The sequence below is a fragment of the Panthera tigris genome, chromosome A1, assembly GCF_018350195.1.
Source record: "Panthera tigris isolate Pti1 chromosome A1, P.tigris_Pti1_mat1.1, whole genome shotgun sequence".
Classification (NCBI taxonomy): Eukaryota; Metazoa; Chordata; class Mammalia; order Carnivora; family Felidae; genus Panthera; species Panthera tigris.
Window position 1 is genome coordinate 113,365,006 of NC_056660.1, and position 14,229 is coordinate 113,379,234.

Consider the following 14,229-nt stretch of genomic DNA (forward strand, 5'->3'; position numbering starts at 1 on the left):
TTTTGCTGGAAGTATGTTATACTCCAATGAAACATACTCCCTACCAAGCCAGACCTTTACCTACAGGACAGACAAGGCGAAACACCACACTTCAGCATTCATACACATCAAGTCCTGTCTCATCTAAATGCTCCACCTCAACTGTACCAACTAGCACCCTTCTGCTGGCACTGCCCGGGTTCCTCAACTTAGGCAAAAGAGCAGAGGCAACCCATGTGTGTCAGTCAGATAGGCTGACATGGCCTGACCTCTAGACAGATTCACAGATGAAGGCTTATGCTACTTTTCCACAGAGAGACATGGCTCAGGTAACGATGCCTCCAGATGTCCAGCTTGCCAGGACTGCTCTGGTTCCTTTGTAGGCCAGGCCTTTTCCTTTGCACAACAACCCCCAATAGGTCCCCAGATGACAAGCACCCCTTCGTCTTCACTTTATCTCAGACAAGGAACCTGCAGATTCCAGAGGACAGGAATCAGCTTTTTTTCACTCCCTGCTACATCCTAAATAGCCAGCACAGTGTCAAGTACGTAACACCCTGGCCAGTAAGTATCTCCGGTAGGAATATATGAATACGTGACCAAACACAACTACTGAATCTGTGTACCAGGATCTGGTTACTAGAAAGGCAAGGATCTAGGTCCAGGATGACCATGGAGAGAAACAAAGCATTTTTAAAAACATATGTAAAGGTCTTTCTGAGGTAAGAAAAAATTTTATACCATCAATTCTGTCACATAAAGAAAAATCACACAATTTATCTTTACCAGGTATAACATTTTTATTCTCTCATTCATTGAAAATGGCATAGGTCTTATTCAAGTCAGCTGGTCAAAGGTTGTAGACCAGATCCAGACTCAAAGCAAAAGTAGCTGATTGAGACAGGAAATGACACCTTAGCCTAATTAAAGTTCTGGACACCAACCAGCCAACCAAACCCACCAATGTCACAAAAGAATCATCATATCCAATGAGCATAAAAAGACATGGAAACTACCCAACGGTCCCTTAACATTGGGGCTATGGAAAGACCCCAAGTAGCCACATAAATCTATTCATTTATCATCTGTTAACAATTTTCTCCTTCTTGGCAATGGGTTTTTTTAAATATAAAATTTATTTTCAAATTGGCTTCCATACAACACCCAGGGCTCATCCCAACAAGTGCCCTCCTCCATGTCCATCACCCACTTTCCCCTCTACTCACCCCCCCATCAACCCTCAGTTTGTTCTCAGTATTTAAGAGTCTCTTATGGTTTGCCTCCTTCCCTCTCTGTAACTTTGTTTCCCCTTCCCCTCCCCGATGGCCTTCTGTTAAGTTTCTCAAGATCCACATTATGAGTGAAAACATTTATCTGTCTCTCTCTGACTGTCTTATTTCACTTAGCATAATACCCTCCAGTTCCATCCACGTTACTGCAAATGGCCAAATTTCATTCTTTCTCATTGCCAAGTAGTATTCCATTATATATACAAACAACATCTTATTTATCCATTCATCAGTTTTAGGTACATTAATTAGAAGAAATTCAGTAACACAGGGTAAAGCAAAGTTTGAGAGGTTGTTCAGTGGGCAGTGCAATGGCTTTAGAACAAGGAGTGCTACCATGTCCTGATGATCCTCAAAAATGTTCTCACCTTTAATGAGTCTTTGCTTTTGGAGTCCTCTGATCTTTCCAAAATTATCTGTCCAAATCATCAAAAAAATTAATACACCAAAAAGAGAGCTGCAAGGAGTATCACTCTCCGACCCACATCCCTCAGACCTTCTCTGTGCTTCCACCAACCAGTATCTACAACCCCATGCGCAAAATCACACCTCTGTGAAAGTAGATATTCTGTGTAATATCCACCATTCCTTATTACATACTCTTAGCACCACTTAAGCTTCAATACTCATTTCTCTGTACACTAAAGTCAATGTCAGAGTCAGTTTCCTTCAGTGTGCACAAAACCTATCAATTCTGCTAGAGAAGATACAAAGTTAGCCCAGCACTGGCTGGGTTCAGGCTCCTTTAGAGATATTAAGATTTATTGAGAGGATCCCTAGGACTTTATCATGTTAGAAGGCCCCGGGTCAATTTCACCATGCTCACAAGCACACGTGTCCCTAGAAGCCAATCGAGTCCATTGTTATCCCACTCCCAGAGCACCTCATAACAATGACTGCCACTGAGATCTATGGAGATATACACAATGAAAAGCAAAACCCTTCTTTCTACTGGAATCAACAGTAGCCCTGTTGGCCTACGGGGAAAATATGGCACTCACAGTCATTTACTATTGGACAAAATGCTCATTTTGTCTAAAATTTTATTATTCATTGGATCCCTTGGTGTTGGGTATTTAGGATACATAATAACTCTCCAGGATTTTTTCTAGAAATACAGCCTGAAAATTACCTGCCTCACAATTATCTGCTCTGCCTATGTAAAATGCAGCTTCCTAGGTGTCACCTTTGACCTACTGAAGACTATGCTCTGGACTGGGGAGGCTGAAATCTACCTTTTAAACAAGACCAGTGGCGATGTTTCAAGATTATGAAGATGGGAGTCTGAAAGGCATTTCCTCCTTTTGCCTTGGCCATGCCTAGTCACCTATAACTTGGCCTGGCCTTTTTTAGAGCAGAGTTACAGCAATTCCATCTAAAGGGTGGGACAGAATTTGCAACTACATGGTTGGAACTAGAGGGTATTATGCTAAGCAAAGTAAGTCAGGCAGAGAAAGACAAATCTCATATGATTTCACTCATATGTGGGATTTAAGAAACAACAGATGAACATGGGTGAAGGGAAGGAAAAATAAGATAAAAACAGAGACGGAGGCAAACCATAAGAGACTCTTAAATACAGAGAACAAACTGAGGGTTGCTGGAGGGGTGTTGGGTCATGGGGAGGGGTGGGGTGGCTAAATGGCCAATAGGCATTAAGGAGGGAACTTGTTGGGATGAGCACTAGGTGTTGTATGGATTCTACGGGGCCCTACTCCTGAAATCAATACTACACTATATATAAACTGATTTGAATTTAAATGAATGGTGGCAGAGAAAGGAGAGAGCTAAAACAGAAAAGGGGAGGCTTATAGTCTCTGGATAGTTGTTTTCTCTATGTTTTATCTGCACAAAGACTGCCTGGAATGCCCGCAGGAAGTTCTGCTTCCCTGCTCCAATCACAGGCATCAACGGACTTTGCATAAATGCCTGTTCACCCACCACATAATAATGCTGGGGAATGTTGACAGTGCCCTCTGTAGTGTGACGTGTTGCAGATCACACAGGAAGAGTTCGCAAATTATTACAAACAGTCGTATAAGACGTCCTTCCTTCCTCCCTTTCCCAGTACGCCAAATAAAAAAAAAAAATTTAAAAGATCAAGAGAGAGAGTCTCTTGAGGGACGTATTCGTATAGGATCCTAAGAAGAGCAGCCCAATCAAGTGGATGTGGACTTTAATATTATCCTTCCAGAAGAATCTCCAGTAACTCATTTTTACCTCCCTAGAAAGAAACCTTTATTGTCATGTCTGTCATAGACCTGGGAGGACCCAGAAGCAGGGGCTATGAAATGCCCCACACCACTCAGCACTCTGACATGGGGCTAAAAGAAGCACATGCGTGTCCGTCTCTCCCCCTAAACTGTGACCCTTGAGGGTGGAAATCTTGGTTTTCATCCTTGGCCTCCAAGCCTGGCACCCACTTTGTTCTCAGCAATGGTAACATGGGAAGGAAATGGGGAGAGGAACAAGGACCAGCTCATATAAACCAGTCTCGTTGTTGAAATAAATACTTCACAAATCATCACCCCATCCAGAAATTCCAGGGTGCCTTTATTTCTAAAGAGCAGCAGCAGTTACTGGAGTGCCACAGCCCAGAACACTGGACCACCAAGGGAAGGAGAAGCACATGGCCACAAACACTAAAAGAGAAAGAGGTACTTTCTGCAAAGGGGGAGGCAAAGTGAGGGATCTGACACAGCAGAGATGGCTATCAAAGCCAACAGAGAGGGGGGACAAACGAACAGGCCATCCTTCCAAGGGATTGGCCCATCTGTACACCACACTTGTCACTTGACTCATTCCCCTGCCCCCAAAATATGTGTTAAACTGAAAACGTGTAAAGTGCGATTTTTAAATCAACTAGGGGAGAGCTTGCTGCTTAACAGAATCCCAGGGCAAACGTGTCTAATGGAAACACATCAGTGTCTTCCCACTTCAGGATCTTTGGACTTGCTCTCGCCACAGGATACCCCGAATACAACCACCTCTTCTCCTCACCTGGCTCACTCCTGTCATCCGCCACCTAGCAGCTCCAATGGCTTTCTCAGGGATGCATTCCCTGACCAAAAGAGTTGATTAGCTCCCCCCCCTCCCCTTTACACAGTCTCAAGGCATCTGTGCCTCTCTACCTGATAGCACTTTTGGCTACTGTACCCGAATGGTGATTTTGTGATGATTTACCTGTTTGCCACACTAGATGGTAAATCCCAGGAGGGTACAAACCATGTCTGCAGGAGGGTACACCATGCTCTGCATTGGCTATTTTTTATTGTTTGGGTTTCCCTCAACCAGAGCCAACCTGCTTTGCCTTTAGTGAATTACAGGTCCTCTGAGAGCCTGTCATCATCTAGAACTGAAGAGCTACACTGGAGAAGTGAAGTAACAAAGGCCTGGCCAACCCTATGAGTACTTTCCTCTTGGTTCTAAAGTCAAACCAGGAGCTTGGGGACTCCTGAACACCAAACAGAAGCATTTGCTAGACCCTGCAGGAATTTCCTCAAGGACAGTAATGCGGAACTCCATCTTCCCCCAAGCCAGCCTGGATCACTCTGGAGCACAAGATGGTTTATACCTTTTGAGATGGGCTACAGGCAACTGGATCAGAGTTTACCGTTAAAAGGGATACCAATTAGAGCTTAGCCAGCAGAACAGAGCTCCCTGGGGAGCCCTTCACAGAACTAGGATTTCAGGCACAGCTGGGCACAAAGCCCCTCTCAGATACATCAGGAGGAGCTGCCAGCTTCAGGAAGTCTGGTGATGATGTGAAACATAATGGGAAGGTGTTCTGTGCCAGGAGCTGCAACTGGAAGGAAATTAACAGAGAACCACATGGAACCTCACACAGCCATCCCAAGGGGCAAGGAAGGTAGATAAGGTCAAGGATAATAGAAGAAATGGCCCCAACATTTCCCTAAGACATGAGACAGAAAACAACATCTGAAGCCATGTGCCAACAATTCACTCACACTCACAGGGCACAAGAGAAGTGACCTTCGGAAAGCAAATCAGAAGAGCAGGTATACCAGCCACTCAAAGAGCACGAGCACCTACTTTGCATCATGATCTTACTTATCCTCCCCCAAGCGGCACCAAGAAGCTATGACTGCTCTACTTGTATAGATAAGGAAAGGGCAGCTCTGGCCAAAGACCCAAGCTTATACTTGGCAAGACTGCAAGGTGAGCTCAGGTCAAAAGTGGGCTCTTCACCATGACAGGACTCAGGCTCAAAGAGCTTTTCACAGATTCAGAAACTGTGCCCAGACTGTGTGGGGGTTCGGTCTCCCTGTGAGGTTCCCCAGGATTCTCAACAGCACCCCCACCTGTTGGTATCCACAACCACTATCAGTTACTAAAAGAAAGAGAGACACGTGTCCAAAGCTAGCTGACCTACTGGGCCCAGCCTTCTGCTGGGCCCTTCTGCAAAGAACTACTTGTCCCCATCCTGCAAGTGTGGAGAATCCTGGTCCAGGATAATTCACTCATTCATTCATTCATGCATTCATTTACTCAAATTCATTCCAACACTCACTGAGCAATCTTCTGTGAGGAGCTTAAAAGCAAAGGTCCAGGGACACCAAGCTCTATACCACAGTGCCTCCTGAAAGGGTTTATAAAGTTGTAAGGTCCCAGCTTAGAGATAGAGATTAGGTCCCTCAAAACACTACTTTTCAATCTGTGCCTGATATATAATTTCTGCCTATCAAAAACTATAAAAGCACACGTCTATAATTCTCTTATAGGCTTTCTTTCCCCAGGGATGTATCAGGAGTCATGCTTAGGAAAATTCAAGTCAACACAATGCTTACTCACTACCTATTCTGTGCCACGCATAATAAGACTCAGGCTCTTTCTTCAGGAAGCATCCGACGACTTAAACAGCTAAAATATAAACAAATCAAACTATAAATTGAGGAATAATAAAGTGCTGTAGGAGTTGTTAATATTAATAAAAATAATAGCCTCCATCTGCTCAGCATTTATGATGACACCAGACACTGTGCTAAGCGCTTCACATGCATTAGCCAGTTAAACTCTTCACGCCAACCCTGGAAGGCTGGTCAACATAGTGGACATCCACTTCCCCTTAAGGAGCTACCTCTCAACCCTCCCTGTCACTATGTGATTCAATGGAGCCCTCACCATCACTTTATCCCCAGGTCCCAGTCCCGGACAATCAGCACATTCTCCCCAATTGTCCAGAGTGACTGATGGGGGATAAGTATATACAATAGGTGAATCTGATGAGTCTCGATTCTGGGAATTTTGCTCAGACATAAAAACCGTCCGATGATATAAATTTGTAGTTGCTATGAGCCACCACCACTAATTATGGAATTCATTAGCCTGAGAAAAAAACCAAAATAGGGAAAAGAAAGCCCAAAGACTACGGGGTGAGGGGAGAGAAAACTGATTGACACACACATCCAAGTCCTATGATATAACCTGAGTCTCTGGATTCAACCTTATCTAAAGCCATGTTTATCAGTAGACTCTTCAGTTACATAGGTAAGTAAGTTTTCCTTTCCAATTAAGCCAGCTTCAACTAGATTTCAGTCACTTAAAATCTAGAGTCCTCACCAATAAGAGTGTTATTATCCCCACTTAACAAATGCAGTCAGGGATTCAGAAAGGACAATTTGACCACCTTAGATTTAATTAACGAAGATTTGGAGAGGCCATGTGGTTGAATGAATTCAGACAAGAAACTCTACAAGAGTCAGACTGTGAATTGCCAGAGGCATATTTTTTTTTCCCCTCCATCCACCAGTTCCAAGGGAAAACCTGCAAATCACCTTGCTATGGTCCTTTTTCTGCATGGTGGGTTCATTTCTCATTTACCTTTTACACTGAGCAGGTAGACCTCTGGGCTCTTAGCTTTATCCAAGGGTCTACCGAATTCTTCATTCTGGGCACTGTCTTCTTAGAAGTACACATAAATGCTACATCTTAAAAGTGACGGCACCTTCTATTAAATGAAATATGGTGAGAAAATACTTGTAACCTTGGGCAAATTATTTAATCTCTTAACAGAAAATATATTTTATATGTAGTTATCTCATCTGGGGAGATGAGATCAACTCTGAACTTGGGTCTGAGGAATTTCCTAAGGAACATTTATAGTCACCTCACCAAAAGAAAAGTAAAATGAGTCACCTTGAAAGTGTTCAAATTTAGATACTGAGATGTGTTTGGTCTGAAACACATTAAGGAAATAACACATGATTTATTACAAAAATATATAATTGCTAACATTACTTTGTCTCTCCAAGCAAGGTAAAATAGTTGACCTAATGATTAGGTCCTACTCCTCTAGGGGAGTAATAAAGGCCTGAAGATCCATTTGGGACCACTTCTTGCTTTTGAAAATAATCTCATCAGCATTTGGAGAGGACTTAACCTCTCGGCAATCCAGTTCAGCTGCAGTCCTGCAGGGCAGGACTGGGAAAGGACTAGGAGAGGCAGGGGAAGTCAACCTAGGAAGGTCAACTGGGTGAAGAAGCTCCACTATCCTTGCCAGGCAAGAACTAGGTTTTCTCTGGCAAGGACAAACTGAAGATAAGGAGAGAAAACACAGGAATGGTCTCAGGCTTACGGACTTCCAAACCATCACTTTACCATGATTCCTGTGAAATAATTATTTCTATCAGTGGTCATTTAGTACAGGGGATTTAAGATAGTGGGTTCATTAAAGAGAGGATCACAAACTCATTTAAGTCTCCTTGAACCTGTTTAATCAAAATGATTTTCTGCTACTCTCTATTACAAGCCAAGTTTCTGTGGTGACAGATTAATGACTGATCCACTAAGCCACACCACCTCTCTTCTCACCAACTCCACTGACTGAGCCAGCTACTATTCTATCAATAAGCCCCGTTTGCCCTTGAGACTCCTTACAGATGAGATGTTAAAATCAAATGAGCAGATCAGATGCTCACTGGCACCCCAGTTCTGCTACGGAGACCATCAAATCCCATAGAGTGTGCACCAAAGGAAAAAGAATTCAGGCCGGTCCTTGTGGTCTCATTAGAATTACAAACTCAGGTCACTTCGGAATAAGATAAATGCCAGCCAAGGCAACATTTCTGATTCTTCAGGCCTGCCCAAGGTAATTATCCTGGAGTTAAATGTCAAGTCTAGTTTCATGTATGCAAAAGAAAGAAAATGTCATGTTTGGTGTAAGCAACAATATTATTTTAATCAAATAAGAAGCTCGTTATTAGCAGAAGATAAGCCCTAATGTAACCCCTACAATAAGTTGTATCTACCTGGCTTCCATTCTTCTTTGTGTCAAACTAAGGTTCTTCACTGACTGTCCTCAGACATAAAATTGGAAAGACTTACCATGTCCTATCAATGGAGGCTCACACCCTAAGTCCATTCCAGTCTGAATTGACTGCATGCACAGTAAGAAACTGGAATCAGACTACCTGGGTCCAGGCCAGGCTCCTCTACAGCCTAGCTCTGTAACTTGGGACAAGAGCCTTAATCTTTTAGTGAATGGTCGATAAGAACTGTACTTCTAGAATTTTTATGAATATTAAATGAGAAAATACATGTAAAGTACCCTAAACAATGTCTGGCACACTAAATGCTTGGTTAATGTTAGGTATCACCTATTTCTGCAATGTCTTAATTTTTTAATTACAACCAGAACATATTACCTTTATAAGAAAAAACTTAAAGAGAGAAATGCATGAAAGCATAAGGTAAAGGATTTCCTCCAGTGAACAAGAGGTTACTGAGAGAAGAAACCACCTTATTTATCATGTTCACCCTTACAGCCCACTGCCTCGCACACACTAGACAGTTAAATATGGGTTGGAATGAATGTGCAAATGAATGTAAGAATGACAAGAGGAAAATTTCCTTGCAGGAATGACTATGGAAAGCCAAATCGCAATGAGGAAAAATCCAGAGAGGTGCTTGGGTGACTCAGTCGGTTGAGCATCCAACTCTTGATTTCGGCTCACGTCATGATCCCAGGGTCGCGGGATTGAGCCCTGCATCCAGCTCTACAATGAGCATGGAGCCTACTTGGGATATTCTCCCTCTCTCTCCCTCTCCCTCCACCCCTCTCCTCCACTCACACACACTCTATCTCTAAAATAATTTTTTTTTTAATCCAGGGAATGATTCTAACATCTTGACCCCTCAGTCTCAAACCACAGAGAAGTTAAATGCATGACAATAGGAAGCTGGAAATTATCATACAACTAGACACAAACATCTACCTTCTTCATCTTCTCCTTCTTTTTTTTTTTTTAAACGTTTATTTATTTTTGAGATAGAGAGAGACAGAGCATGAATAGGAGAGGGTCAGAGTGAGAGGGAGACACAGAATCCGAAGCAGGCTCCAGGCTCTGAGCTATCAGCCCAGAGCCTGACACGGGGCTCGAACTCACAGACTATGAGATCATGACCTGAGCCGAAGTCAGACGCTTAACAGACTGAGCCACCCAGGAGCCCCTTCTTCTCCTTCTTAATACTGTATTTATGCAAAAGTCTGAGTTTCCATTGGACCAAAACATCCCAACTGCTGATCTTTAAAAAATAACGATAATCAAACTAACAGACCATCAATACATTTAGGAACAAACATCTCCTAACATCTAAACAGTGTCCTATTTCTCCTGAATCCATCACTCCAGGAGACAAGCCATGGAGCAGTTGTGAAAGATGTATTTCTGTAAAGAAGGATACAGTTATTATGTGTGTACCTAGAACAATAGGACGACTTCCAAGTGATAAGTAGTGGCTATCAAGCAATCACTGGCAATGTCACAGCACACTCAATAGGCTAGGGAGCATGGAGCACACAGCCTGCCATCATTTCCATTTCAAAGTTAGCCCAAGAACACCAACCAATGGGTATCATCAACTCTGAAAGGAGCCCTTAGTTTTCAGTTTCACAAGTTCAAAAATCACTTCTAAATCTCTGTCCCCAAAGTGCAAAAAGGTTATAAGTCCAGGAAAAGGCAAGATATTTTCTTTCACAGTGACTTTCAAAAATTGACAAGTATCATAACAGTAATCTCAGGACACAGTCTCTCAAAGTTATCAGTGGCTTCAACCAACAACAAAAACACTAGCAGAGAAGCTAAGCTTTGTCAGTCTTAAGCAAGACGTAGCTCTGTAAAAACAATCAGGCTGGCTGAGCAAGTGCCCAGTTCCCTGGGGCTTTGTCCACAGAACATCTGGTTTTTAAAGCAAGCAGCCTTTTAGTCCCTGGTCCCAGGGGACACAGGCTTTGTAGTTACTCCAAGCAAATGACCGAATGGAGATACTTGGATTTGGAGTAAAAGAGTAGCTGGTTTGAGTTTCACAACTTTGAAGAGGTTAATAGCATTAAATTATATCTGAACCACACCTGACTGGTATCATCAGACACCGCCCCCCTCCACCCGCACCATGAAGCACATAAAAAGGTTGATAATAACACCAGTTTGGAGGTGTTTTTTTAAACATTTTTAGATGTTTTTAATGGTATACTGGATTAAAATATCATTTTAAAAGAATATATTCTGGTAAAAATATTAACACCTAAAATTCTCCAGAAACAAAAAAGCATGGCATTTGAACACAAAAGCGTCTCTCTTTTTATTAAACTGTGGACATTTTTACGTTATTTAAGGCACACTCTATAGTATCTCCTAAACATCTTAAGAATTACCTAGAATGTTTAAAATATAGTTTCCCAGCAGTCATCCTGGAAGCATGGAATCACACTCTCCAGAAGAGGCATCTGCATGTTGTAATTTAACAAACATCCCAGGCAAGCTTCATGATCACCCAGGTTTGGGACAACACTGACCCAAGGATAAAAAATGTCACCATTTGCAAGAAAGATAAGAAATGAAGAAATGCTCAACTTTTGTAAATTTAAAGCCTGATGGGAGATAAGAATCATGTCATGCTTATGATACAATGAGACTAGAAAACCTTGAGCAGACACAAAAGCACAGTAAACCTTTCCACACCCCAATGGCCAATGAGCACAGCTGCTTTCAATTTGACCGAGCGGCCAGGGAAAACAAGGCACCTGCAAGGTGTCCCTTCCCTGCACCTGGCCCAATTCTTCCATGCCGTGGAGGGTGAAGCATCTGCCTTGTCCCTCAACTCTACCCAAAATGTAATGATAAAATAAATTTTACAAAGCAAAAGTATGTCTACCCTATTGAGTCCATGAATGAATGCTTCTTTGGGGGCACCCTTTGGGCACTCTGGCATCCTTTTCAGCCTCAGGCAAAGAAAGTCACTGCAGGATTCCTCCGAGCTGAGCAGAAAGGGGACGCAAGATGGTTAACAGAGCAGGTCAGGGACACAGGGAGGTGTGCCAGGGATCTCAGGGTTGGGAGAAGCAAAGAGGAAGTCCGCTGCCTAAGTAAGCTCAAAATAACTCCAAGTTCACTGAAAGTGTTTGAAAGCACCTTTCAAAGAAAAGCAGCCCACAGCCAACTACAGAGAGGAGGAAGACGAAGAGGGAGAGGAGGGGTAAGCCCTCACTCAAGGCTATGGGCAGGCCTGCTCCTCAGGAACGGGGCCTGGAGAGGCGCTCTTTAGAAAGTATAAGAAATTATCTGGATTCTCTGGATTTCCTCGTGCTTTCCCCCCCTCGAGGGTTTGGGAAGACCAGGACAGGGGCTAAGATAAATCCAGTGAAGGATGGTGACTCCCAAACATCTCCCGCCTGAAAGAACCCTGTAAGAAGAACAGAGACTCGGAAATGCGGGTCCCTCTCTCTCACGGGCAGGAATTGCTAATGTCAAGGATCATAAAAGTTCTTCCTCAGTGCCCTGCAAGCCTATGGCCCCAACCATCTGGGACAGCCTTTGAAAGAGCTGTCTGCAAGCAGCTCCCACAGCACCCGGGGGTTGCCATCTGCTGGAAAGACTGTGCCAGGTGCCTCTTGTCCTGCATCCTCCGGGACATACCTGGGGAGCCACAGCCAGCCTTGGGGAAGAAACAGGCAGCAGATGTGCCTGTGGGTGCCCAGGAGGAACTTTCTCCCCTGCCAGGGCTCCCCCCACAGGAGCAATCCTCTGCCACCCAAGCTCATCTTCAGGGCAGAAGACCAGCTCCATCAGTGGCCTGCTCCCTTTCCCTAAAGACTCCAAGGGTCAAAACCACCACACCTCCTCCACAGCACCACCATCCACATTTTCTCAGGCCCGTTGCCACGACCCTCCAATCCTCCTGGAACAAATCAGCTGGGCTCACCCCTAAACCTAACATCTGCACCAGGGATTCTTCTGGCACAGCCCAGAGATGGTCCAAATCCCTGCTGCCCCAGGAAGGTTCTCTAGGGGGCTCGGCAAAGTCAACCATCCACGTTAGGGGAATTGAGGACCTTAGGGAGCCTCTCTCCAAGCTGCTTGCTGTTCTTACCAGGCGTACTGAGTTATCTCCCCCGGTCCTACGATTACACACACCTGGACCACAGGTAACAGGCAAACAGCATCACGCCTTCGAAGTTCTCTTTAAAGTTCTTCTCTGGCAAGATGCAGCCTGGGAACCCCCCCCCCCCCCCCCCCCGCCAACAAGCTGCGGTGAGAGGTCTGCGCCCATCCCTCCCCTCCCCGCCTCAGAGCCCCCCCCTCTCACAGAGGCTCCTCGACCCCGCAGGGCCTGCCAGCAGCGGTACTCACGTCTCGAAAGCGGTTCCAGTACTTGTCCCGGTCGTACTGGGAGACGGTGCTCAGCCACTGGTCATTGTCTAGGAAATTGCCGTTGTTGGGGCCCGCGCCTCCGGCGAGCGCGTCCAGGTGCCGGCTCTCGACCTGGAGGAAGCACCACGCCGCGGCCGCCGCCGCCAGCACCGCGATCGCCGGCATCTGCGGGCAGGGGGCACGCAGGGGCGTGAGCCGGAGGGCAGGGCCAGGCGAGCCCCTCGCGGTGCACCGAGGTCTCGGCGCCTCGGCGACCCGCCCTGGCTGTAGGGACTGGGGAATCTCACGGCGGAAAAAAGGGTCATCCCTCGCACACCTGGGGCGTCTGTCGCGAATCGAGAGAGCCGGGGAGCCCTCTCACGAATGGGGGGGCTTAGTTACAAATCAAGAGGTTGCGTCACAAATTAGGGGCTGCTACCAAACTACAGAGGATATCTGTCGCCTATTCTCCGGGTGCCCCACGGACCGCTACTCTCGAATCGGCTTCTTCAGCACCCCTCCCCAAAAACGCGGATTCCTGGATCGGCAAGCCGCACTCCCACAGACGGTGCCCAGAGCTCCGGGGTAGGGAGGGGGGAGAACAGGGATCCGAGCAGCAGCCCAGGCTCTGGCCAAACGGGGCACGGGGTGGAGGGAGGAGGTACCCGCAGCTGGGGGGGGGGGGGGGGGGCGGTAATCCCTCGTCCGCCCTGTAGCCTCGGCAAGAAGGTCCCGCGGAGATACCCCCAGGCCCTGCCCCTGCCAGCCTCCCGGTGGTCGCAGGGAGGTCCCAACTACGCCAAGTTGGGGCGCGAGGTTCCGCGGGGCACGTACCGTGGGGGCCGGCCCGGGTCCCCGCGTCCGAGTTGCTGGAGCTCGTGTGGCGCGGTCGCGGAGGAGGCTGATACGCCGGCTCGCTCTCCTACGCTCCTGCCACCCGCCGCCGCGCGTCCGGCCGCTTTGTGAGCCCGCAGCGCTCTGGCTCCGCTCGCTCTCTAGCTCGCTCGGGCGCGGCGACCACGGGCGGAGGAGCCCGGGCGCTCGAGCCGAGGCCTCTGGCGACCCCTGGCGGCCGTGCGCTGCCGTGCCGCCCGCCCGCTAGCCCCGCCGCCCTGGCCAGGCAGCCAGCAGGGGAAGTGCTTATCCACCGCTCAACGCGGGGCCGAAATAAGCTTTCAGGCTCAAGCCGGTGAAAGCTACTGAGGGCACTGAGGACACATGGCCAAGAAAGCAACGTAGAGGCATTCTCAAAAGGAGGGTCGCCGGGCCACCTAGGTCAGAATCACCTTGGTCTGGGGAGGAAAGGGCTTCTT

The 14,229-nt window shown here is 46.4% G+C and overlaps 1 protein-coding gene across 2 annotated transcripts in view; it reads right to left on the minus strand.

The window, feature by feature from the left end:
• The window catches only part of SPOCK1 (SPARC (osteonectin), cwcv and kazal like domains proteoglycan 1), a 510,780-nt gene extending 496,925 nt beyond the window's left edge, over positions 1–13,855 (minus strand). The window contains exons 1-2 of one of the 2 annotated variants that reach the window (XM_042984416.1): positions 13,751–13,855; positions 12,917–13,102 (exon numbers count right to left, since the gene is read on the minus strand). In XM_042984416.1, the coding sequence (XP_042840350.1) occupies positions 12,917–13,102 (186 nt within the window). In that variant the 5' untranslated portion in view covers positions 13,751–13,855. The remainder of the gene's footprint in view (positions 1–12,916; positions 13,103–13,750) is intronic. The other variant, XM_042984423.1, reaches the window with a different exon arrangement.
• Positions 13,856–14,229: the final 374 nt, after the last annotated feature.